Consider the following 26,461-nt stretch of genomic DNA (forward strand, 5'->3'; position numbering starts at 1 on the left):
TTCTCTAAATATGGGTGAAAGACTACCCTCATTTGCATTCCCCAAATGGTTTTTGTTTTTGGAAACCCTTTGGACATGTATCAGGGTAAAAGTCCTGAAACAAATGAGGTGCTTATATTTGCAGGCAAATCATACAGAGGCTTGGAAAGAGTTTCAGAATTAGCTCACTACTTTCCAGGCTGCTGCATATTCACTTTCAGAGTATCTTTGCCCAGAAACTAGTAAATACACTAAACCTGACACCACAGTACAGCACAGTCCACTGTCCACTTCTGCTGGGAGAATAGACTAAATGTTATTCTGAATCTGAGCAGCATTAATTTAAATGCGAATAATGGAGAGAAAACTATGAGCAGTCTGTGCATGGCTGTCTTTTGCATATAGAACATTTTTTCATGAGCTTTTAAACTAGAAGTGCTGAAAGGTAAGAACCCACTGGATGGCTTTGAGTCTTAGTGAAATAGCAAACAGGTGAAAAATACTGCAAAAATTATCCTCCTTCAAACCCTACCCCCCCCCCCCCCCCAACTTCCTTAATATTCCGAACAATACTGTTCCTGCCTAGAGTGGATTGCTACTTTCATTCTAGAAATGGGAGAAAATGATGTTCATCATGAAGTAAGTTTTCTGGTGCTGCTCCTACTCTTCCATTACATTAGATGTGTATGTAGGGCAAGACTAGCAGAATCTTAAAACAAAAGAAAAAGACGAAAAATCCTTTTGGGCCTATGTAGCCTTTCTCAGAGCAAAGGTGGTAAAGCAGAACTTCTGTTGTTCTGCAGTGCTTCCTATCCAACTGATGTAGGGTGGTAATGCGAGATTCATGTAGGAATATTTTTCTTGTTGGGGCACAGTAACCCCAAAGTGGAAGTACAGAAATAAGTTTTGTGGCCCCAGGATGGGGTTGTAAAAGTACATGTCCAACATAATTAGGTACCTAATTGGGTGCTTAAAGTTAAGTAATGTATGTACATATGTAAGTAATTAAGTTATATTGGAAAGTATTTTATTTGCCATGGTTTGTGCTCTACTCCTTACAAATCAAATTATAGGTAGGTTTGATTCTGTAACCATTTGAAAATGCTTGCTTTCTGGATAATTTCCTTTTTTGGTTTGGGCTCGGTGTTGTTTTTGTTGTTTTTTTTTTTTTGTTTTGTTTTGTTTTGTTTTTTTTTTGTTTAACAAAGCTTAAAAAATTACCCACGAAAAATCCAAGCCAGTGTGGAAAACACAAAACGCATTTGCAAAAGGGAGACTTGAAAATAAGTAAGTTATGTCTAGCCAGCTTTGTTATAGTTAAACACCCTGAGGTTTGAAATCACCAGAAACTGTTTCTGTCTGCTTATAAAAGCTAGTGAACAATGCAGCTCTTTGGATTTCAGTCACCAGCTAACTGTTTTGGAACGGCTTTGTGTAGTAGATTTTCATGCCTTAATCTCTTGTCAGTAGAAAATACAGTAATGGGGAAAACTTTATCAACTTCACTTGCTAGTGAAACCAGCCATTTAATAACAGGGAGAATTTAAGGAATCACATTTAGTACAGAACTGTGTTTTGACTAAGTCTGATGACCAAAAAGAGGATGAGCTTCTACTTAACAGTTCGGGCATGGGCAGAAAACAGTCTCTGGGGGCATTTGCTGCTTTCAGGTTGTTAACAAAACTATTAACAGAAACTTCTGTTTAAATTGGTTACATGTGAGAAAATTTTGGAAAAAAGGCAGTGGTAGTGCACTGGAAAACAGCCCACCAGACCTGGAAGTGAGGTTGGTTTCAGTTTATTCACAGTGAAGGTCCCCAGAATAGCCCACCAGCTAGCGAAATTAATGAATACCTAATTTTAGGCTAAAGCCTGTCCATTAGTAAAGCAGAATGTGCCAGATTTCTGCAGGATTAGCAACAGGAAAATGCCAGCACTAGAAGGGCAAAGGAAAGACAGACAGCAGGCTACTGGAACAGTCTAACAGAAGAGGTTAAGAGAAAAATTTCCATTTTGTCATTAAGGTAATTTCTTGGCCATAAGCCTTTTATTCTAAATATTTTAAAATACTTTTTTCAGTGCTTATTTTTAATCAGTACCAATTCCTGCTCTTGCATCAACACTGCTTTGAATTTAGAATGTTGCTGAGTAACCTTTAACTATATACGCTGTGGAGAAGGGAATAGTCTCAGTGTCTCAGTAGCCGGGGCTAGAAGCAGGGGGTTCAAATTAACATAACCTGTCAGCTGTTAAAGCGGAGCTTATCTATTATTGTCCTCTTATAATGCTGCCATTTACCGGTAAGTACTAATGTTTGACGAGGTAACAGTTGTACTGGCTTGGATTACTGTAACATTATTTAATGCATTTGGGTGGGTGCATGCTCTCGTGGATGAGCAAGCACAGTGTCAGTCAGGCTCATCATGGACTTGATCTGAGACTGTCTTCAGAATTCACTTCTATGCTTACTGTCTGTTATGTGTGATCAACCTATAAACTGTTGCCAATAAAGATTATAAGGAGAATGCAGGTGAAGTTGTGCTCTGAATCCCTAGCATTCTGCTGAAAATTCTAAGTATTTTTTTTTCAAGCTGAGAGAACTCTGTTTGCAGGAGTGGAGTGATTTTAGGTGGTAATAGCTTCATGTTAAAGAAATCCTTAGTTTCATTGAGTTGCTGAATAAAATATATGAGTAGCTGTAGTGACTGATATATGCCAAGCAATATTTAAGTTAATTTCTCTAGAAACAGTTCTTCTGCTAGTAATTTGAACAGCTACATGCAGTACAGCAAAAAATTTTAAAGAATTTTTTCTTTTTTTTTCAGATTTAAATTAGAAGTTTCTGATAATTTTGTTTTTTTTTTTTTTTGGTTTGTGTTGCTATATGTCTACTGCATACTTCAGAATAGATAGTATTATAAAAAGTGAACACAGTCGTAGACTTGTAGACTCATAGAATAGTTAGGGTTGGAAAGGACCTTAAAATCATCAAGTTCCAACCCCCCTGCCATGGGCAGGAACACCTCACACTAAACCATGTCACCCAGGGCTCTGTCCAACCTGGCCTTGAACACTGCCAGGGATGGAGCATTCACGACTGCCCTGAGCAACCCATTCCAGTGCCTCACCACCCTCACAGTAAAGAACTTCTTCCTTATATCCAACCTAAACTTCCCCTGTTTAAGTTTTAACCTGTTACCGCTTGTCCTATCACTAGAGTCTGTAATGAAGAGTCCCTCCCCAGCATCCCTATAGGCCCCCTTCAGATACTGGAAGGCTGCTATGAGGTCTCCACGCAGTCTTCTCTTCTCCAGGCTGAACAGCCCCAACTTTCTCAGCTTGTCTTCATACGGGAGGTGCTCCAGTCCCCTGATCATCCTCGTGGCCCTCCTCTGGACTTGTTTCAACAGTTCCATGTCCTTTTTATGTTGAGGACACCAGAACTGTACACAATACTCCAAGTGAGGTCTCATGAGAGCAGAGTAGAGGGGCATAAATAAATAAAATAAATAAATAAAGAATGATGACGTTTCATATGTGTATACTTCTAAAATTTTCTATTTTAATTAATCTATTATAAAGATTTCAATTATAAATGTTATATATTCTATTATATTTTTATCGAATTGTTGAAACACTAACTTGATATGAAAAGCAGTAGCAGACTTCTCTGGTTGGGGTATGGATACTAGCAAGTTGCTCCTCTTGAAGATGATGAAAGGATTTTTGGAGTGCTTTAATCCTAACCAGATCACAGGAGGGATCTGGACACTTTTCTCAAAACTCCATTTCAATGAAAATCTTGTTTCTTTATTTTTAGGAATAGAGGAGTTTCAAACAGAAAATTACATTGGTTTTAGTACACTGTGTCATAAGGGGAAGTTCTTAGTGTGTCTCGTGGGATACAGTGTGTATTTGTGCAATGTATTTATCCCATCTGTCATAAATTGCTGATTGCTTTTATTGTTCTCGCACTTCCCTCTGTCATCTAGCCGTCCTCAGAAGGTGTGTTTATGCCCATTCCTGCCAATACATCCGCTGAAGATCTCTGCCTGCTTGTATATAATTCAGCATCCAGCAGAGGTGAGTAAGGCTGTGGTAATTGTTGGAGTTCAGCTAGAATCTCAATGGAGCAGAAGGTAGGCAAGAGGAAGCAGCTGTGCTGTTAGCAACATGTAGTGAATTTTCTTTTTAAACTAATGATTGAAATGCCAGCTCACCTATTGTATCTTTTATTCAGTTCATCTGAATTATTCTACCTTCTGAAATCATAACTTATTTCTGCAACTTCATGCGTGCAAGACATCTTTTCTTAGCTGAATTGTCCTGCTAGGATCTGAAGTCTGCCTCCCTTGGTACAAGTTGCAAGGATTAATCTTGATATGGTGTCTTATTCAGGTCCTTAGAGTTGATCCATGGAATGTGTTTTGATTATAGCAGTGGTCTTTTATTGATATTATTAGTTGTCATAGTTTAAGCCCAGTCAGCCATGCAGCCGCTCGCTCACTCCCCCCACTTCCTCCCCCATGTTCCTGGAGGGATGGGGAGGAGAATCGAAAGAATGTAACTCCCACAGGTTGAGGTAAGAACAGTCCAGTCACTAAGGTATAACACAAACCACTACTGCTACCACCAATAATAATAGTGATAAGGGAGATAACAAGGGGAGAGAATACAGACACTCACCACTCGCTGACCAATACCCAGCCCGACCCGAGCAGTGATCTCACCCTTCTGGGTAACTGCCCCCAGTTTATATACTGGTCATGACGTGCTGTGGTATGGAATACCTCTTTGGCTAGTTTGGGTCAGGTGTCCTGTCTCTACTTCCTCCCTGGCAGAGCATGAGACTCAGAAAGTCCTTGGTCAGAGTAAACATTATTGAGCAACAACTAAAACCACTGATGGTATCAGTGTTGTTCTCAGGCTGAGTCTCAAAACCGCAGCACTGCACCAGCTACTAAGAAGGAGAAAAAATGACTGCTACTGCTGAACCCAGGACACTGGTTTGTTAAAAATATAAATTAAGCACTTCATCTTAGTGATGGCCGCAGCTGTTTAGCCATTGAAAAATTATAGTTAAGCTTCAAAACAGTATGTTTTGGTTTCCCTAATACAAGAATTTATGTTCATGTTTTCTCGTTTGTTAATAATGGAGTATGGTAGTGGGTGAAAAGGGTTTTAGAAGTTAGACTGCATTTACACAGATCTGGATAGATGGCGGATCTACAAATTAGACTGTGAAGTTCAGAAACCTTTATTCTTCTGATCCAGCTGTTTACTTAGAGTAGCTCAGTCAGCATGCAGAAGGTCTTTGCCTGAAGGAACTTAAAAAAAATGTAAAAGGGCAAGTTGGAGAAAAATGTTCTTTTGCAGAGAAATAGAACAGAAGCCATGACGTATGTGAATGGGAAAGCTGTGATTTTTAGTTGGCTATTTCTAATTAAGAATACTGTTTTGTGTTACTTTGTAATTCAGAGGTACTTAAATATATGCCTAAATCACTTGCTAGAAAAAAGGTTTAAGAGTGTGCCAGGGAACTGGTATTTAAACTGGCATTTGAGTTGTGTTGAATTTCTTGTTTATGGTGGAAGATATTAGAAAATGTTTTCAGGTTTTTTTTTTAGGTTTCATACACCATTCCTGTGTTCTTCTGAAAGGATATCTACACTTTTTATTAATCAGCAATCACAAAACCTTTCTGTTATAATGGAATGCCACTTTTCCACAAGTGTTTGTCTTAGGTGATCATAGATGATGTTTTTGACTCCAGAACAGCTGAGGCATACATGGCAAAAGATAGATTCCCTTTGCTGTAGCTGCTCATACTCAAAATACAATCAGTCTTGAAGGCAGATAAGCCTTCTAGACTGTATCTCATCCTTCAGTCTGCCATTTCATTACAGATAGACTCTAAGAATCCATTTCAAAGGTATCTCATTAAACTAATCAGACAGGAAATGTCTTTCCTCTACTGCATATCAGTGCTGCCTGTCGTTCTCCATGTGTTTTGTTATTTATTGTCTTTGGAAGTCCACAGTACAGTGAAGTAAGCCACCAACTATGGTCAAATGGTGCTACTGAGGCCTGTATTCAGCTGAGATATAGGAAATCACGAGCAATATTCTCTGTGCTATGATTAATGTGACAGTCTCTCCACATTCTTACTGTCCAGAGGCCATGCTGCCAGATAGACCTGTGCAGGTATCAGATACTGGGAAAGAGAGAGCAATCACTCATTGCAGAGCAGTGGATCCCAGGTGAGGAATCCTGCCATCTAGCTTCCATTTTACATCCCAAACCCAATATCAGGAATAATGGAAGGGTGAAGAAGTTATTTGCTTAGCCTAATCTCTTTTTCTTCTTTGCATATAGTTATATATATAAAATGACAAGATTATTTTACTTTTCTCCTTCTCGTATGTACTGTTATGAACCTCATGTCAGGTCAGTGGTATAACTAGGTGTACAAACCCTTTACACGTTTGTCTCTACCTTTGCCTTTTATTGTCCCTGTAGTTATTGTCAGCAGAGTGTATGCTATTATGTGCTTTTCAAAACCTGAGTGATAGCTATAACCGAGGACTGAACCCTTAAAGCATAGCAAAGAGTATCTTTTTAGGTTGTTCTGCTTCCCTGCCTTCTTTCTATAAATGTAAGAACTGTCTGTGTTAAGCATCTGTGAAGAATACTTAGATTGTGTGTATTTAGTGAATTTATATATTGATCTAATGCAAGTAATTAGCTTTGAATTGCTCATTATGGTATACTTTATTGAACAGTAAGAATCAAATGTAAGGGGAAAAGTTTTGCTAATTGTCTTGCCAATTCATAAATAAAAATGGAAGGAGTATATTTGCTGAATTTAATAAATATTGATATTAGTTAGAACTGCCTGGTTCGTTGCAGGTGGATAATGCTATGGTAACAACAAGTACCACTAATTCTCAGAAAAGAAAAAAATAAAAAAGGCAAAAGTTGTATTGTGTCTGGCTGGGATGGAGTTAACTTTCCTCACAGCTGGACTCATCGTGCTGTGCTTTGTATTTGTGTCTGGAACAATGTTAATAACACACCAGTATTTTGGCTATTGCCGAGTGGTGCTGTCAGAGCTTTTCCCCCAAACCCCTTCTCCAAAGTTCAGTGGGCTGAGAGTGGGCAAGAGACTAGGAAGGGACATAGCCAGAACAGCCAACCCAAGCTGTCCAAAGGGATATTCTGTACCATATGATGCAATAAAAGCTGTGGGGAAGAAGGAGGAAGGGAGGGCAGCATTAATTATTATGGCATATGTTTTCTGGAGCAGCTGCTGTGCGTGTTGAGTCCTTACTTCCCAGGAAGTGGCTGGACATTGCCTGCTGATGGAAAGGGGAGAATAAGGTCTCTTTGTTTTCCTTTGCTTCACATATGGCCTTTGCTTTTCTCTATTAAACTGCCTTTATCTTGACCCATGAGTTCATCTGCATGTTATTTCCTCCTCCTTTGCCATTGTGCTTAGGAGGGGCAGTGATAATATGGCTTGGTGGGCACCAGGAGGCCAATCAAGGTTAGCCCACAACATAGGTCCTCCAGTGATATTTTTATTTATGTACTTCAATGGCCAAATAATGAACAAACAAAGAATTGCCAATCACTATTAGAACACTCAGAATAACAAAGGAGAGAGAAAGTGCTCCGGTAAATGGAAATAGCTGATATGGTAACAAACAGGTTATATATAGTCTAGTTAAATGCAAATGGTTTTAAATGAAGAAAATTATGAAGACATGAAACCTTTTTTTAATGTTAGTTTAACTTAGCTGTTCTTAAGGTTCTGTTCTCAAGCAGTTCCTTTTAGCTTCGAATTTTATGTTTATCTTCTTGTAAACATTGCTTGTTTTTTAAGCTGGGAATTTCAGCTTTCCCTATTGGAAGAGAATGTATTTATTTGATATGAAAGGTAATTCTGAAGTAATGATATGACGTTGGAGGGAACAGTTGAATGACTTTCCTTGACTGATGATAGCTCTTTTGGTTTTGCTTACCAGAGACAAATAATTGATTTTCTTCCAGTTCCTTTATTGCAACTTTGCATGAACAAGGGAGCCTTCTGACTAGTCAATTGAAGACTTATTTAAATAGGATAAGATAAAGACAAATAATACTCAACCACTCTTGGTGGCTTATTGCACTTTGCTGTGGTAGAAGAAATCAATGGTAGTTTGAGGGATATTTTTCCCTCCTCTTGCTAACACTTGACTCCCCAGGTACTTTGATCTTCTGTCCCTAGGAGACATCATGATGCATCTGCTGTGCAAAGTGGTGGTGAATGTAGCAGGACAGCTTATTCCTTCAACTCCATGATGTTTCATTTATAGAGGAGCAGTACTTATATCAATATGTCTATGGATCAGAAAAAGCAATATTAATAAAGGCTTCAGGCAACAGTGATAAAAGTCTTTGCAGAACTAATTTAACAGCAGTTTGTTAGCAAGACAATGTGAGAACCCCAGGCTGCTGCACATTGTACTTGTGGAAGGTAACAGCCACCCAGGGAGAACTGTGAGAGCTAATCAAGGCCTTCACAAATACTGAATTGTTTATATATATTGCTCATAAATCAAAAGATGGACCTCCTCTCCCCACCTCTCCCTGCCTTGCTTTTCCTTAATTAGTCCTGTGGTTTAAGGACTGATCTTTGGATTTTCATTATCTGAATCATGAGACATTCAAGTTAAGAATATTGGAAGAGCTCGTTTCTAACTGAGCTTAGGGCTTTCATAATCCTCACCTGACCTCTAGTGTCTTTTCGCCTGCTAGATTCAGGTAATAACTTTCCTTTATTCCTCTTGTGATAAGTAAATAAACAGAAACTTTCATTCAGTTTTCTGTTTTGGCTTGATGTCTTCATTAAATGCAAGATAAAAGTATCATCACACTTCATTGATAAAAAAACAGAAACTGACATCCTAGATATTCAAGCTCAGTTTGCAGTATTTCTTGTCTGGACAAAAACTTGTATGTTCCCAGCTGTCTTAAATGAAGGACAGAAACAAATTTCTGTTTGATAAGTAGGGGGTTTTCTTCAGCTGGCAGTACTTCTGTCTTCCTTCACTTTCTGAAGCTCTGCTCCAACAGAGCTCTCTTTAATACTTTTTGAGATCTCAAGAACCCCTGCTCCTTACCCAGACCTGGTAGTCACCTTCCTCATCAGTGGCATAAAGGTGTTGGCAGGTGCCTGGTGAATAGAGCCTGTATAGCATAATGTATGTGGTAGTGTTGGTGCTGTTGTCCTGGTTACTGTGAAGTGACAGTGGAACAGATATGTTTATATTTCAAACTGCCTTTTCTGATGCACTCAGAGCTTTTATTTTAACACTTGTTTGTGGAAATTAAGCTCTCTACTCATTTTCCAATAGAGACGTTAGATCCCCAACCTATTACGTGAATAGGTTAATGTAATAATTAATGTTAATGCTCGTTTTTGCCTACTATTTATTATTCTGTGAAATTTCATTGTACTTTTTGATACCCAGTTGAAATTTATGCTGGTGATCATAGGCTAGTTAAGACCAAGTTCAATACTGTCAATCAAAACAATAGGATGTGAATGCATCAAAATTGGGTATTCTTTTTCTTGTAGATTTTTTTTTCTGTTAGCTGACAAGCTTTTTTCTGTGTCCACTGTCAAAAGAACTTGAAAGTAAATGGAAACATTAACAATTCGTAGAAGCCCTCCTTGAATTTATTCAAAAGTAACCTTTCTGTTTTACAGGAAAGTCGAGTGTTAAGGACGGTGCCTTTGCTAGCAGCTTGTCTCCCTCCAGACAAGTGTAAAATTGTGGTTGGTCGACGTTTTAGTGAAGACAGGTGAGTGAGATTGCTTATGCAGTTTCATGTGTTCTGTAAATTATGGAGATATTTTTCTAATTTTTTTTTTTTAGTAAAAACACAACAGTGTTCTAAATTTTTATGTTAAGTGTGCACATTCACTCGATACCAGCGTTTAGTTTCCAGCAAAGATAAATTCCATATAATAGTCAGAAACACTTCATATGTTGTCCTCTAAGTCGTGGCTTTTACTGTCTCAATTTTGTGCTCTTGGGAAGTTTAGGTGGCTCCTATACCTCTCTTAGCTTTTTGCAGTTCTGTTCTAACCTGGTATTAGGTTTGTCTTGGTGTCCTCTTGGTTCCTTTTGTATTAGCCTTGTCTGACAAACTATTTGGTATTACTGAAATATAAGTAATAGTTTTCCCTTGAGTGTGGGAGATTGTACTTGAGAAGGGAGTCCCGTGGTGAAAAACTGTTAGAGAATGTACAATTTAAAAATCTTTTCTCCTTAAAATTAATTATAAGAAAGAACAGCTTTCAGAATTTCTTTTATTATTCTGAGGCCTTGTATAATATTGGTCTCCCGTATCGTATCTTTAGTCTTCATTAGAGGAAGCTAAGTCTTAGAAACCAGTTCTTGGTAGAAATGCTAATGACATTACTACACAGATTTTCAATGAAAGCAAATAAAAATCATGAATACTGATGAAATAAATTAATTCTAAAATTGAGTTTAATCTTTGGAGAACTTTTTGTAGAGCTCAGTGAATAAAAATGTCATAAGGTGATTCAGAATTTGTGCTCCCACACCTTTGTGCTACCTGCAATAGTAGCTAGAGCACATTAGAAATATATTGGTTTTCTATTAGTATTCTATGCTAATAGCTGTAGTAATTAAGAAGTTCCAGGCTACAGGGAAATTGTACTATCTTCCCATTAAACCTGAAAATGAAGCAACTTTTCATACTGATGTGCACAGGGTGGAACACTATCAGTGCAAGAAATAGTATACTATTCTGCTTCTAGTAAATTTCCTTAGATAATTTTTTTTTTTTTACAGGTGATGATTACAGTATTAAAGCTTCCTCAAGTTTGAATCCAGAGGCATTTCTCTAACCTAAAGGGAGTAATTTCTCTAACCTAAAGCATACTGTTTAGGTCAAAACCAGTTGTGGAATATCTCAGCCTCAAAATAGTTTAAATAGATTCATAATTACCTAGTTGCTGTGAGGCTTTTTTGCTGTAAAACGTATTGGAGATGGTGAAAGAAATTGAAGGTTTCCTTCCTTAGGTTAATATGAATTTTGGTGATCTGACTCATCCAGATGCAGGGCCAAAAGTAATTAGGTGGTAGTCATACATTACGGGGTAACTGGGATGATTGAAAAGTTTAGCATTTAAGCCTCTGATGTTTATGACAGTGAGATTGAAAATAAGGATAATTATTTTTTCTAAACTTGTGTTTGGATGAAAGAGTGAACACTTTTTTATTTTACTTTTTTTTTTTTTTGTTAGCATATCCTTTACCCAGTTCTACCTTCTCAGGTCACCATTTCTTGTGATCGAAATCTGATAGAGAAATTATGTAGATTACCTTACTCTTAATTGGCCTATATTGCAGAACAGCTAAAGAACCAACTTTTGTAAGTCTTTCCAGAAGCAGACAGCTAATCAAAGCTTTTTGAAGTTGGTATCTTCAACGTATAACTGGCACAGTAATTGTAAAGATGAGAAGTGATTAATCCAATTGTTTTGAAGTGCTAACTTTAGATTTTTCCCAGTCATGTCCATTCTTCCTACCATCTGTCATTTTAAGTCTACTGAAAGTATGTAGTGTTTGCAAAGTGACTTAGCTCAACAGATGGCATTTCTGAATTAAAAGACCAGGTCTGGGGTTTCTTTTTTTGTTTACTTTTTAACTTTTTTTGTATTGATTACATTATTTTCAGATATTAGGGTTAGTCTTTGATGTGCTAAAATGATTAAAAGTGAACAGCTTGGTTATGAGTACTTACTGAATATTGCTATTGTAAAAACAGCACTTTTGTGAGTTGTTAATATTTTCTGTTCAGTTCTTTTTACAGATATACAATGAACCCAGTATCAAGTAGTATGGCAGGCAGGGGTATGGGAGGGTGGGGTTATCATCACTGCCAGATTAGAGATTGAATTTTTATGTAAAAGTGTAGAGCACTTGTTTGTGTGTCTGACATACCTTACTCATATAGATGCTGAGCCTGTTAAATATAGGTACATTTTATACTTTGGCTAGGAGAACAGCATAAACAAGCAAAGGACTCAAATCACTTGTACTAAAATTTTAAAAACTTTTCTGTGAAACAAGTTTTCTTACTTGCACAAGGTCAGGATGATTCCATGGTAACTGGAGTTTTCGCTTCTGACTTCATGAAATGACCATGTGTCATGCAATGAACACTGAAAAATTTATAGTAAAGATTAGCCAGACCTATCTAAACAGTGGTAGGATCTGGTTAATTTCTAAATTGACAGTAGTTTCAGTTATTTCTATTAATTTATTTATAAAACTGTTGGTTTTGTGGTGTTGATGTTGCAAAACACAGGAATATTTAGAGTGATTACAACCTTGACAAAATACGTTCTACCGGTAAATTTGACTAGAGGTTTTCTAGCAGCCTGTACTATAGTTTTTTTAACCTTCTAGAAAAGAAAATGTGAAAGATTTAAAAGTTATTTGCTCTTGATATCTTAAAATATTTTTATCCTGTATTCATGAAACAGATGGATTTTGTAACTGGTTATAATAATTGTAATCTGTGTAACTTAATCACCTTCATTAGGAATGGTAGGAAAGTGTTTATATGCATTTTTTTACCATTGTATTAATTTTATTTTTTTCCTCTCTCACTTAGAAACATTGGTTTTCTCATGGCTGCAGTTGCTGTTTGCTTCTTTTTTTTTTTTTTTTTTTAATTCTGTTTTTTGTACTAGCATCTCATGCCATTCATATTGGTCCTTTTCTGCCTGTCAGCATTCAGATGTGCATAATTTTCTTTCCCTTTTCCTCTGCCTTCCTTGGTACATTCACATGTTGGAAATTACAGATGGCTTCTGTCTTTTTTTCCATTCTTTAAGTCTTCAGCAGCACAAATCCAGATAATATTTCCTAATGTTTTGCCTCTTATACTATTACTTAATATGATTATTTTACAAATCCCTGTCTGTTTTCATTGGCTACCACCTATCCAAGCCCTTTGTGTTTGACTTAAGACTTCTAGGTCTTCCTTAGTTGTTGGTATCTCAAATTCTCTAGGATTAGTTAGGATAACTTCTGCTTCATAGTTCTTGATCAAGACCTATTTTTATTAAATCAGTATCTCTGGGTCAGTGCTTCTGTTTATCAAAGGCATATATAAAATTCTTCAAATGTAGTGTTCTTTTAGATTTCTAAATATTCTCGCCTCCTTATGAGTAATTTCTAGCACCTTTGTACTTTCTGCTCTTAGTCAGTCATCAGATGGCTTCCAGTTTGACAGTGTTCACTGCCAATATTATTAGTCCTAAAAGCCACTTCCTGATGTCCACTGGTATATCAGAACTTACTTTCTGCGCTCACCTTGTTCTCTTCTTCTTCAGTTCTGCTATCTTTGCAACTAAAAAATACATTTTCATTTAAGTCAACCCAGTGTATTTTACAGCCTTCACTGCCACCCATCATGATTTAATTCCTTGAAAAATGCAGATATTCCTCCAACTATTTTGCTGTCTTTCCTCAATATTGATGATTTTTCTAGGATAATAGTGACAGAACATAGTAATGTGGGTTTTGTTCTTGTTTTGTTGACTTTCCTTCATTCCACTCTGCACTGGCAAAAAATTATGTTTCTCTCCTCCATTTCTTTCTTCTGTGTTACATATTTCTTCTATTGACACTTTATCTTCTGATTTCTCTTGGCCTAGTTGCCTCTCCTCTATTAGCTGTCTTTCAAAACCTTATTTTAATGGTGGGATATCTTCTACATTTTTATATTCTCTTACTGTTCTGTTTCTGTCCCTCTATCATGATTTTGACTTGGAAATGATGTTCTTTTCTGGTTCAGTTTTATGTATTGTTTTCATAGAAGTCTGCTTCTTTTCCCTGATTTTTTGATTTTGCTGATTATCTACAGATGTGGTGATATCTTGGCCAAATGATGAAAACTTGAATATTTATGCTCTTTTGGAGTAGGAGAGGTCCTAATTCTCTAACATGTTCTGGTAACTGTTAAGCTTGAGCTTACAATTCTTGTCATGACTCTCATCTGTTTCAAATGCTATAGCATTCTTTTCTTTGGACTTGGTAAACATAAGAGTCTTTTCCCATGAAGGTCCATCCAAAATCCTGCTGAACAATTGTTTTCTCAGCTTATTTGAACTGCTTTGACCTGGTTGTTTTACAAGTCAGTATGCTATCTCTTGTTGTCAGACTGAAAAGAAATACACTGTTTTCAGAGCTTTTCTTTGCCTGGTGCCCCATCATACCACTCACTCTTGAAATGTGTACTTTTACCTCCTGTTACTCAAAGATGCCTGTTTGGTTTTGACTGTTAGTTGACTTTTTCGTGTGGATCTGTTGAGGCCTGGTTGGTTGTCCTGGAAACACTTGTAGCTAGTCTTTGCTTTACCTCATTTTGCCATAGATTTTAATATGCGCATGCAGAATCATAAGTCAGTCTTCAACTGTACTGAAAATACGTGAGGTTTGTGTTCAGCATTATATTTATTATAAGTTTCTTAGTCTTTTACTTAATCTGTTTTAGATTTAGTTTATTAATTACTTTGATAGAGACTAGATATCTTTGGGCTTACAACTCCTCAGTGAACTGATGATGTCTGGTCTCAAAAAGTGAGGGCTTCAGTGCTTGAATAACACAAATTAATTCATTAGAATTTCTACGTCCAATTTGCATATGCAGTTGTAATATTACATGTGCTAGTGTAGCAGGTACTATTTTTAGTATATCACGTTTGTGGCTTTCTAAGCACATTAGTGTGTGATTACATGTGCAGGAACACACATAGCTTAAATCAAATTTGGTCATGAACATATGTGTTGGTGTTGGAACACTGAATGTCTATTCTTTTCCTCCTCCTGCTCTTCCACCAGATAAATTTGCGCTTTTTTGGAAAACTATTTCATAATGAATTGCATTCAAGTGATGACACTTAGAAAATGTTTCACTGAATGTTTTGTTAAATATCCTACAAGGGCTGGCTGACTTCTGCACTAAATGCTTGAAATTCTGACTTCGGGCATTTTCAGCAGTAAATTTAAGTGTACGCAAACCCCTTTTAGCAGAGCCTGTTTCCTGTGTGTTACACTTGCACTGGGAGTACTCCAGGAAAAGAAGTCTATTGAGCTCCTAGTAGATTATGAAGTTTGCACAGTAGCAATGATAAAGGTGATAAAGGGGGACCAAGATGCCCATTTGGCACACTTGAAAGAAGATCACATCCAAAAGTCTGCCCAGTAAAATATGTTCAACAATAAGTTTGGGTTTTATGATACAGATTGCAAGCCATGCATTGAAAATGAAATGTTGTCGTTAGTACACATGACATAGTGAGCAACAGCAATTAAAAAGTGTGGGGGAGGACAGTAGGGTAGCTAGGGCATCTATCGTCTCAATTTGTCTAGGTAATTATTCTTCCCTGAAGGTAGAGTTAGGGCTAGTTTATATAGCTGAACATACAGTGAGCAGTATGATTTTCTGAAACTGCAGTTACAGAAACATTTACATTTGAAGGATGTTTATTGTGATACTCTTTATAGAGACATGATACTTTGAATACATTCTTTGAGCAGTAGATTTGATATTCACTGTGAACATATTAGGGAAAAAAACAACTATACTCTTATATTCATTAGTAAAATATAACTTCTGGAATTTGTGTTCTTTTTAGGCTACTAATAAACTTTTTGCAGGCAATTGTTTCTGAATAATAATACTGTTTGCTCTGCAGGCATTTCTGGCATATACTGAGCAGAGGTAGCAACTGTATCTAAAATCTTAATGTAAAAAATTTGAATAAATTTGGTATCATAGTTTATATATATATATATAGTCATATAAACAGCCTTATAACTATTGCTTTTACTTTAATTTCATAGTTTGTGGCAGTTTGGGAGGGGTGATTTTGCCTTTTTTTTTTTCTTTCCAGGAAAGTAGTCTAATTTTCAAGCCTTCCCTCTTTGCAAATATTCACATTTCTGTAGTTAGCTAATTCTGGGCATTGAGGTAAAATTCTGCAGTGTAATGAATTATCATGAACAGGAAAACAGATGCAAATATCTCTGCATCCATCAGCTTGTCATTTAGGACAGTGAGGGGGCAATTGCAAGTTTCTTTGCATTGCTGTCTGAAATAAAGCTATGCAAATCTCCAGTACACTCTGCACATTATATTTGCTAGCTCTGCTACAGTTAAGTAGTTTAGATCAGAAATTAACTGGGGACTTGAGAAAATTTGTAACTTCAACCAGTTTTGAAATAACAAAATGCAAGTTATTTGTTTTAATTTTATAAAGCTGTTTCTAGTAATTCATACTGTAAGTATGGTACTTTCCTACTGCTTGTTCATGAATAAAAATATTCTTACTGTACCAAATATCAACTAATTGAGCTTTATCACTTACCAAATAATCTAAAACTATTTGCAACATATGGTTCTGTATTCAGTCAACTTTCTTGTAAGGCTTTTTTTTAATGTGCTTCAGTGTCATTGTGTTTATTAAACTAAATATGTACCTTTTTACTCCTTGTCTCAATCAACGAGTAAATGCACCCAGAGATCAGTCTGTTACAACAGCATGGGGTTGGAACTAGGTGATCTTTAAGATCCCTTCCAACCCAAACCATTCTATAATTCTATGAACTAGTGCAAAATTTATACTGATTTCTTTTTGTTTGTCCCATTGAGTACAAAGTAGCAGTTATCTGGTATTAGTAATTTCTTCTCTGTTTAACTTTTCTAAGTGAACTTCGTTGCGGATACTTCGTGTTAATAGTAAAGCTAGTTGCATTAGCCCAAATTACAGATGAGAAACAGATGTGTTACTTCTTGAAGCAGAACTTGGACCTGTTTTAGAGAAACAGTAATGGATGTAATTTATTTTAAAGGGATGTGGCATTTTTAGGTACACTTATTGCTGCTGCTGTTTTAAATATGTGCCTTTATTTCCTGAGCTTCAGTTTCTAATTTTCTTGTATATTTTTGCTCTATTTAGGGGTTTTGTTCTGAAGTTTTCTCTGTACAGTTCTCTGCTTTGTTTTCTTGATATACCTGAGATACTCTTTTCCTAGTATTCTGGGGGTGGAGCTTTGAAATTCCTTCCTCTCCCCCTTGCTACTGACTGGGGTTAGGTTGCATTTTGAGTTTTTTTTTCTCTACTAGAACAAGTTGAAGGTTACTTTTGTCTCTGGTGATGACACTTCAAAAATTCTTCATCAGGGGAGTTGGAACTAAATGATCTTTAAGGTCCCTTGGAATTCTAACCATTTGTCATGGTTTAGATCCAGCCAGTAACTCAGCAGCACACAGCCACTCACACCCCCACTTTTGCTCTCCCCCTGGCAGGATGGGGAGGAGAATTTAAAGAATGTAAACTCCATGGGTTAATATAAGAACAGTCCAATAACTAAAGTACAATATAGTACTACTACTAATAATAATAATAATGATAGGCAGAATAACAAGAAGAGAGAATATAAAACTGAAAGGTAAAGGAAAAAATAGTAAACACAAGTGATACACAGTACAATTGTTCCCCACTGGCGGACCAATATCCAACCTGACCCGAGCAGCTCAGTTTATATACTGGGCATGATGTGCTGTGGTATGGAATACCCCTTTAGCTAGTTTGGGTCAGGTGTCCTGTTTCTACTTCCTCCTGAATTCTTGTGCCCCTCTTCACTGGCAGAGCATGAGAGACTGAAAAGCCTTTGTTGCTACTAAGCAGCAACTAAAACATCAGTGTGTTATCAACATTGTTCTCAGTCTAAAGCTGAAAACATGCACTAGCTGCTAGGAAGAAAAGTAACCATTTACAGCTGAAACCAGGATACTATTCTATTATTCTATTCCTCTTTTATTCCCCTTCTTCAATGTGCTTGTTTTGGAGAGAAGTACAGGCTTTTAGAATGTGTGTGTGTTAAAATCCTAAATTTTAGCAAACAACTTGCAAATAATGCAATACAGGTATTTCAGAAAATGTTTAATTGGATTTTTGCAGATGTAGAAAGGAATTTGTTACTGAAATTAAGGTTTTAGGTTACTTAGAGATGTTAACAGATGGCTAGCTTGTGTTACGTAAAAGGCAACTTAAGATTCAGTAAAAATCTGTAAAAGTCTGCTAGAATTACTGCAGTTCCTCCAGCTGCTTTTTTTGTACAGGTCCCACATGCTGCTTGAGAAAGGATTAGAATTCTTAGGCTGGATGTATTTGTTAGAGAAGTGATTTAGCCCATAGTTATGGCATCTAGGTATTGCTAAATTATGCTAGGATTCTCTAGCAGTTAATTACTTAAAGAAACTGGGTATAACTTCATCAAATGATTGCTGCTGCTGTTTCATAGAAAGAATATTCATTTTCTTCATAAGAAAATTGTGTATTGATTTTTCTTTTTTTCCATGATGCTAGATAAACCATAATTTTTTTTTGATAACTCTTGTATGAGCAGCATGGAAAGGGGTTACTTGAATGCAGTGTAAAGAAACAATGTATCTACAGTAGAATGTGGCATCCTGTGTTTTAGTGCATAATAATCTGTTGGATTGTGTTTTGTGGGTGTTTTTTTATTTATTTTTATTATTACTTTTTTTTTTTTGCAGAGGAATGGGGAGAAGTTTGCAATAACGTCTTCATTGAGGAAGTCATTAAATATTTGAGGGAATTGGTATTGAGGTCTGCTAAGAAAGCAAACACTTGCCAAGATAATGGCTCATGCTTTTCATTTCTTGACAGGACTGTGCCTTGGGCTGCCATTTAATTAATTTTCAAAGCTGACCTGCCCCTGTTACCAAATATGGTTGTTGTCATATTAGTTAGAAGACTCAAGTTTTTAAATGTTGAGATTGGTTGAAAATTGTTTTTCTAGGAAAAAAAAAGTAAGTATTAGTACTCTAATAGTACAGACAGGAAGTAGTTATCCTTTTATTACTAGCTTATGTTCTATTTTTATTTTAATTTAAGCACAGTACACAGTGAAGAGAAATAAATTGAAACTGGTATAATAGAAGACACAATAAACCCAACCCATTATTACCCATTATTCTTTTTTATTCTAGTTTATTAAGTGTTGCAGGCTAGCTCCACTTGTGACAGTAACAAGAAACTTGGTATGACATACTAGGGTGCTGGTAAAGACAAACTTACCTCTGTTTAATTTACATATTTATGCTGTAGGAACCAATGGAGGCATTGGTAACAATGTTTTTCATTGGGGAACTTTTCAGAATTTTTGCTAATGAAGTGTTTTATATACAGGTTTTCATAGATCAAAAAGAATTATTTAATAAGCTGTATTTATGACCTTTTCTCTAGTGGATGGTAAAATATTTACTTGTAAAATTACAGTTTCCAAAATTTAAAAATATATCTCATGATTTGATCTTTTGACCAAGATAATTTTTTTATAGAATTGATCTGTTTAAAGGGGAAGAAAAATTTCAAATTGTGCTAGATACCAAATGTCATTTATCTACAAAAAATAACTAATATGAAAATGTTTTTTTTCCCCTCTTTCTGGGTATCTCTTATGCTTCAGTTCTGATCCTAAGGGACTGTTTCCAAGTGTGGAGATGATAGAGGTTTGTTGCTGTTAGTTTTAATCATTTTATTACCTTATGGGAATTATTTAGATCAGTATTCCTACAATCTTCAGGTGTCAGGAGTATTGAGAGAGGCAAAGGCACATACTTATGACCAAGGTGAAATAGTAAAACTGATGAGAAAAGCTGAGAAATTCCCATTAACCTGATGTTTTCCACCGATAATAAATAAGTGTCTGTTCTGTAATATTAGAACTGTTTGCCATGAACAGCAGTGTTGGATTTTTGAAGTTTGAACACTTACGTTTTGCACTGGCAAAGTTTAATAGATCCCTGTTGAATTAAAAACATTTAGAGAGAAGCTGAATATAGATGTGTAATAAAATGTTTATGATACAAAAACTGGTTTATAATGAGATAAGATAGTGTTTAAATTACACATCTCAAGAGAATGCATCCCAGAAACAATGAAATGCCACTTGCCTTAAGTACAGTCATGAGAACATACAAATCTGCTATGGCAAAGTGGCCTGATACAGTTCAGGCATGCATGAAAGATATGAATAGTTCTGCTTACCAGAGATTGTTGTCAGACTAAATGGATTATATAGGTCTGCAATGCCTGCTGCATACCAAAATGAAGGCTGAACAATGATTTTGTATGAGAAGCAAGTATTGCAAGTATTTCTGTTATACAGTTCAAGACCATAGTTGCACATTAACATATCTTTCAGATCACATCATCTTTTTAAGCTGTACATAGCTGTCAGTCATGGAAATATGGGTAACAGGTAAGAAATTTTGTAATGATGTATTTATAGAATTAGAAAATTATTACCTTGAGATTGATCTTAATTTTAATTGTTGCAGTAAATTGCTACCTTGATTGAAATGGAATACTTCAACTGTAAATGATTAAAAATTGTTTTTTCTTGGGAATTTTAACATTGTCTAAAGTCTACAAATGGCTTATGAAAACACACAGCTAACAATATGTAAAAATGCAGCAAGTACAGTGCCAGGAATGAATTTCCATAGGAAAATCATGTGTTATTTAGTACCTCCTTAAGAACGCTGGAAGCATGGTGTGTGTATAGACGATATTCCTTCAGTGTAGTTCCATTACTTGAAATCATTACCTTAAGATCAACTAAAAACCAGCGTTGGTATTTGATATTCATAACAGACATATATATCACAGCATAGCTGGAAAAGTAGGGAGAGAAAGATCCTCAGGATGCCACTGTTACTCCCCTATGAAAGTGAGATCAGTTGCATGCAGCAATGGTATTAATACCATGGACACAAGAGGCTGCAGAATTCTCAGTGGGTCTGTTTTAACATGTAAACTTAACTTATTACCATTAGAAGGCTTGTGAGGTTTTGTCCCTGTTTAGTTTGAACCTTCATTGCTGCAGTTGTACTCATTATTTCTTTTCTTGCCCTCTGTGGACACAGAGAATAGGTTATTTCCTTCCTCTTGTGGCTTTGGAGACTATTAACTAGGTTTCTCTATGGTTTTCCCTACAACCTTAGTTTATTCATTTTCTCTGTGTCTTGCTGTACTTTTCAGTAGACATTCTCCAGCTTGTTAACACCTGTATGTTTGTGGTTCTGCATTTTTTAGTTTCATTTTGTAAGGAAGGACCCTTTTTTAACTTCAGTAGAGTACTTTTTGAGGTGACCTATATTCTGACATAACAGCTGACTTGTTTATTGATGCTGGTTGTATCGCCCACATGATTTCACTGAACAGGTCAACTGTGAAATTCAATTTTTTGTGGTTTTACTTATTCCTGATTTTATTTATAACTAATTTTTCCCATGGATTAAACTTCACTTTAGTGGTTCATTTTGGGCTTTTTCTCACTCCGATATTAATGTGCTTATTTTTCACGTAGTTTTCATGGAACTCACTTAGACTTGTTCTATGCTTTTATAACCATCATTATCATCTTAGTGAGTGTTGTATCAATATTCATATTTGCTTATAGTTCTTATATTTTTAGGGTTTATGACATCAGTGTCAGGATTTGGCAAAAGTTTTTGTTGCATTTCTTTTTCATCCTTTGCATTTTATTCCCATAATTTGCACTTATTTCTTCCTTGGAAATAGTAACTCTTTCTTTCCTTTCATATTTATTCTTAGAATTGCCTGCCAATTCTGTGAACATCTGTGAGCAACTTTTGTTTTTAGAATTCTGTTGTCTTTTTTTCTATGATTCTATGTTTGGAAAGCTTTTTGGAGAGTCTCTGCTAGTTTTTAGCAACCTAGAAATGGTTAGAAATGAAAATCTGAAACCATCTGATTCTTCATATGTCTCCAGTTTATTCTTTTCCTCTTTAGTTATTAGCTAGAGATCCACAGAGAAAAGAATACATCTCTGAAGCCTGCAAGGCACAGCAAGAAAGTAACTCCTTTTTTTACCTGAGTGTATTTTTCAGGCAAGCTCTTCTTCTATTAATGTCCAACATATGTGAATTTAAAATCCCTTTAGTTCCTACCAAGTGTCACTTATATCACTTGTATCATATTTTTATAATTATATTGCTACATACTCATTTTACAGTAATTCACAAATGTAAATCATGCCTTACAGGCGACAAACCTAGTTTCATTATCAGGCCTTTTCAGGTAACATCAAATGAAAACTGTTATAAACTGTTACAGTTGTAATATTTCCAAAAGGAAAAATTAAGTTTTCCTGTTTTTTTTCCACCCTGCTCTGACAGTAAAGATCTCAGTTAATGATTGCCTTGGCTAGAGGCAAACATTACTGAGGTGCACATCTTTTTTTCGGTGTTACACATGTATGAGTGAATTGTGTATATTTGTAACTTCCTCAGGTGTTTACAGAAACATAGAATGATTTGGGTTAGAAGGGACCTGAAAGATCATCTGATTCCAACTCCCTTGCCATGGGCGGGGACACCTTTCATGTGTAATGTATTCTTCTGAGATTTTTACTTAAGTGTTGAGTTTTGTGGCTTTGAAGTGTAGTCATAACCAATTTACAGGAAGCTTTTGATAAGTGCTGTTAATAGTGCACTAGTGCATGTGACATATAAGAAATGATTTGCTTAATTGATTGTCTTCATGGCTATTAAATTAACATAGAACAACTTTGTATGTTAAATTCTTCACCTGGTCCACTCCTTTAATAAGAAAAGTTGTTTGTGAAGTAGCATGCAAAACAAAGTAATTCCAAACCCCACTAAGTCTGGTAATATACTGAAGTGAAGTACCTAAATTAAGTAGTAACTTAAGTAACTTAAGAAGTAAGTTTTCGTTGTCACTCAGGAGTTTATACCATTCCTTGCAGTGTCTTTAAGGAAGGCTAAAGAGGAACAGACCATTTAAGAGATCTTTTTCATGTGTAGGAATGTTTTCTTTTTTTGCCCTGACACAAAGTTCTGAATTCTTTAGAAGTCAACAATCTTCTGATCTGTAGAAGAAAAGTACTTGTTTAGAAATTCTGCTTCTCAGTCTTCTCTTGAAATTTGGTGGCTTCAAGGAGCGGGCTATCAACATGTCCATTCTGACTGGAATGGAAGGTAAAATTCAAGTCCCCATTAATTCTCTACAGTTAGTCATGCTTCACACTAAGACAGACTTCTACAAAAGTGCTGTATAAGGATCTAGAACTGTGATGTGGAATAAGACGTAACTTCAAGTAGTCTCCAGTACTGACCCATAACCATACTATTCTTCACCCTCTTTCCCTCCCATTTTAGCCTCTTGAGCTTACTGCTATACCCCTTTACTATGCCCAGCCTCGATGTGTGTGCTGGTACCAGCTCACAGTCATGTTCAAGCATTTGCAGATATGGGAGACGCTGGGGAGAGGAGGTACAATTAAAGGAGGAACTTTTTTCACTTAATTGTTCTGAATCCAGGTTGTCATAAACTAACAGACAAACTCATTTGCAGAGATGTTTCATAAACAAAGCTTTTTTGTGGGGCATGTTGTCCAGCTATCTTGCCTACAGCGACTGGTGTCCCCAGCACAAACATCCCCCCTCATTCTGCATCTGCACTGCCAAAGTTACATGTCTTGATGACAGACGTGTTGTATTTTTGCCATGTTTGAAGTTGCAAATGCTGTGAAACTGTGTATTGCTGTATGCTACAACATTGCAAGAAGAGCAAGATGACAGTTTTTTGACTGTGGGCAGCTGCTGTGTGAAAATCTTCCACCATCATAATCAACTGTTCCTTTGGTAGCTTGGACTAGTTTACTCTGGTGTGACTGTTCGTGCTTATGCTCCCAAGCATGTCCTTGTGCTTATCCTAACTCAGCCCTCTACTCCTAACTTACCTTTGTGTTTCTGTTGGGTCTAATTTCCCCACGTATACAAGTACAGTTGGAATATAGAACTGTGTTCCTGAATTTAAATAAAACCAGCTTGAATTTAAAAGAAACAAACAAACTAAAATCACCCCAGATGGTAAAGAGCTCACAGAAGAGTGGCTGCAAGCCTGGTGAGACTTAGGCAATTCTCTCCTTTTAGCAATTTGGAGGACTTGGCACCAGAGATGTGGCTTGCTGCAAAGTTGCTTATCTACCTCCCAGGGCAGCGATCTAGTGTGTGTCCTGAAATTTCTGCCTAGGCATTCTAAACAAGGCAGTCTGGACTGCCAACTGACCTGGTACTGAGTTTTTGACCTCACGTTTGTTTTACAGGGGAAATTTAGACAGGCTTGAAAAGCAAAAATACGTTTTCCCAGGCAGCACAGGACTGAGCAAAGAGCTTCTGCTGCTGCTTCAAGGAGAGTTTCAACACTGGCATATATGCTTTAATATTTCATGAGTTGTCATGAATGCAAACATCAGCCTTAATGAAATTATCTCCTGTATTTTTAATAAGACATACTATTTATCTGAAATCACTCTTGTAATTAAACAATGGAATACATTTTTGGTATTAACAAAAATATAAATATTTACATTGTTTAAATGTGAATTTATGGTGGGATTATATGTGCTTACTTCTAGAAGTAAAACTCAGAAAATGAAATCTAATTCTTAGTCCTTTTACTTACATACAGTAGTAAGTTTAAGCATACAAGTGAAAGCTTATATAGGGTGTGATCTACATAAGGTGTGGCTCAGGTTTTCAAAATAGCTCAGCGGGCAACTGCCCTATTTCAGCATTATGGTGAAGTGACTAATTTTTCACAATTGTTTCCTGTAAGTTTCCTTTAAAAACATCTGACTCTTGTAGAGAAAATCCTCCCTACAGCAGTATTTCAGAAGTAGCGTGTGATTAAATATACTGCATTACAGTGTTTGCCCAAAACAAGAGTGTAAGAAGCATATTCTTTCTAACTGGCTGTGAAAAGTGATATTATTGATATGTAGTTGCCATTTGAATGCCATAGCAATTTGTTCAGTTAACAGATTCATTCTTATTTACCAGATAAAAAATCGGTCTTCTACAGAGACTTCTAATTTCTTTCACGTTTCTAATTAAATGAAGTTGAAGGTTGTACATAAAACTTTTTTGGGGGACAAATTCTTAAGAGTGGTAGTATGTGAATAGAAAAAGTGTAATTGCACTATATATCAGGAACAAACTAACAGGAAGCAAAGCCTTAAACCTTAGCAAATACAAAAACTTCAGTGGAATTAACAGGATGTACCTGTATAGAAATACATACAGAAATTTTTTTGTATTTCTTTTATACAAGCTGTATCCCTTTGTAAGCAAATCATTAGGTATTTATGTTTAGCTCATTCCTTCTTTGCTTCTTTAAGGAAGGAAGTACAAGCATGTTTTATGCATGTTTTAATAAAGTTAGTAACACCGAACGTCAGTGTGAACCACAACCTAGAAGGGGTTATGCAGCATGTATTTCTGAGAACCTGTTCAGAGTGTTAAATAACTTTCTGCATGTGCTTGGTGTCACTCTAAGATGAAGTTGGTGGACAGTAAACAATTTGAAGATTTGAACTCCTACTAGTCTGTTAAATGCTATGAGTTCTTATAGCAGTATATGTATAATCAGCCCTCAGATCCTAGGTTAAACCTGTGGGACAAATTTACACAATTTGTTCGAATCAACCTCCTGTCTTTGCTGCCCTGCTGTTGCAGACTGAAGTGACTGGAAATCTTGGATGAATATGCATTGAAAATAATTGTTTTCAGATGAATAGCATTTTGAAGACAAAGACTTGAGTTGTAGTATTCATGATGTGAACTTGTAATGCTTCATAATCATTACGGTTTTGGATTAGTTTTAAGAATTTATTATTTTTTAAAAATCATCTAAGACATATCAATGATTTGAAAACTCTGCTATCCCATAATTAGGATACTTTGCTCTTCGAGGAGTTGCGTTCTGAAGACAAACATCGGAAAATAATGACCAATTTTCTAGATTTAAACCTTGAGTCCTAAGTAGCCTGTTGTGAGATAGGCTAAACTAAAATGATACCAAATTACCATAATGTAAATAAAAAGTTTAAAAAAATAGCGGTCAGAGAATTTCTATGTTCTTCTATTTGCCACAGATTCATCTTACAGGTTTCCTGTCTCTAATTACACTTTAACATTTCATGTCACTGTTTTCACTATTCATTTTGAAAGAGCATTGCTTTTTTTATTTTTTTTATTTTTTTTAGTAAATGATGTTGACAGTAGTCAAAGAATCATAGAATGGTTAGGCTTGGAAAGAACCTTAAGATCATCTAGTTCCAATCCTCCTGCCATGGGCAGGGACACCTTCCACTAGGCCAGGTTGCTTCAAAGCCCCATCCAAGTTGGCCTTGAACACTGCCATGGATGGGGCATGAATGATGTAGTGATGAATGATGATCAGTCTGGACTGTTTGCCCATGTCCTGCGTTCAGCAGTAGCAGTCATGTTTCTCCTTCGTGGT

The 26,461-nt window shown here is 36.2% G+C and overlaps 1 protein-coding gene across 4 annotated transcripts in view; it reads left to right on the top strand.

The window, feature by feature from the left end:
- Positions 1-26,461, top strand: part of DTWD2 (DTW domain containing 2) — a 90,580-nt gene that overhangs the window by 23,385 nt on the left and 40,734 nt on the right. For all 4 annotated transcript variants that reach the window (XR_009961905.1, XM_062604447.1, XM_062604448.1 and 1 more), the window contains exons 2-3: positions 3,972-4,062; positions 9,734-9,828. Coding sequence is in view for 3 of the 4 variants with exons in the window: in XM_062604447.1 (XP_062460431.1) it covers positions 3,972-4,062; positions 9,734-9,828 (186 nt within the window). In the remaining variant the exon portion in view is untranslated. The remainder of the gene's footprint in view (positions 1-3,971; positions 4,063-9,733; positions 9,829-26,461) is intronic.

This window comes from Pezoporus occidentalis, unplaced genomic scaffold, assembly GCF_034315485.1.
Source record: "Pezoporus occidentalis ecotype Australia unplaced genomic scaffold, CSIRO_AGI_Poc_V1 ctg86, whole genome shotgun sequence".
In the NCBI taxonomy this organism is placed as follows: Eukaryota; Metazoa; Chordata; class Aves; order Psittaciformes; family Psittacidae; genus Pezoporus; species Pezoporus occidentalis.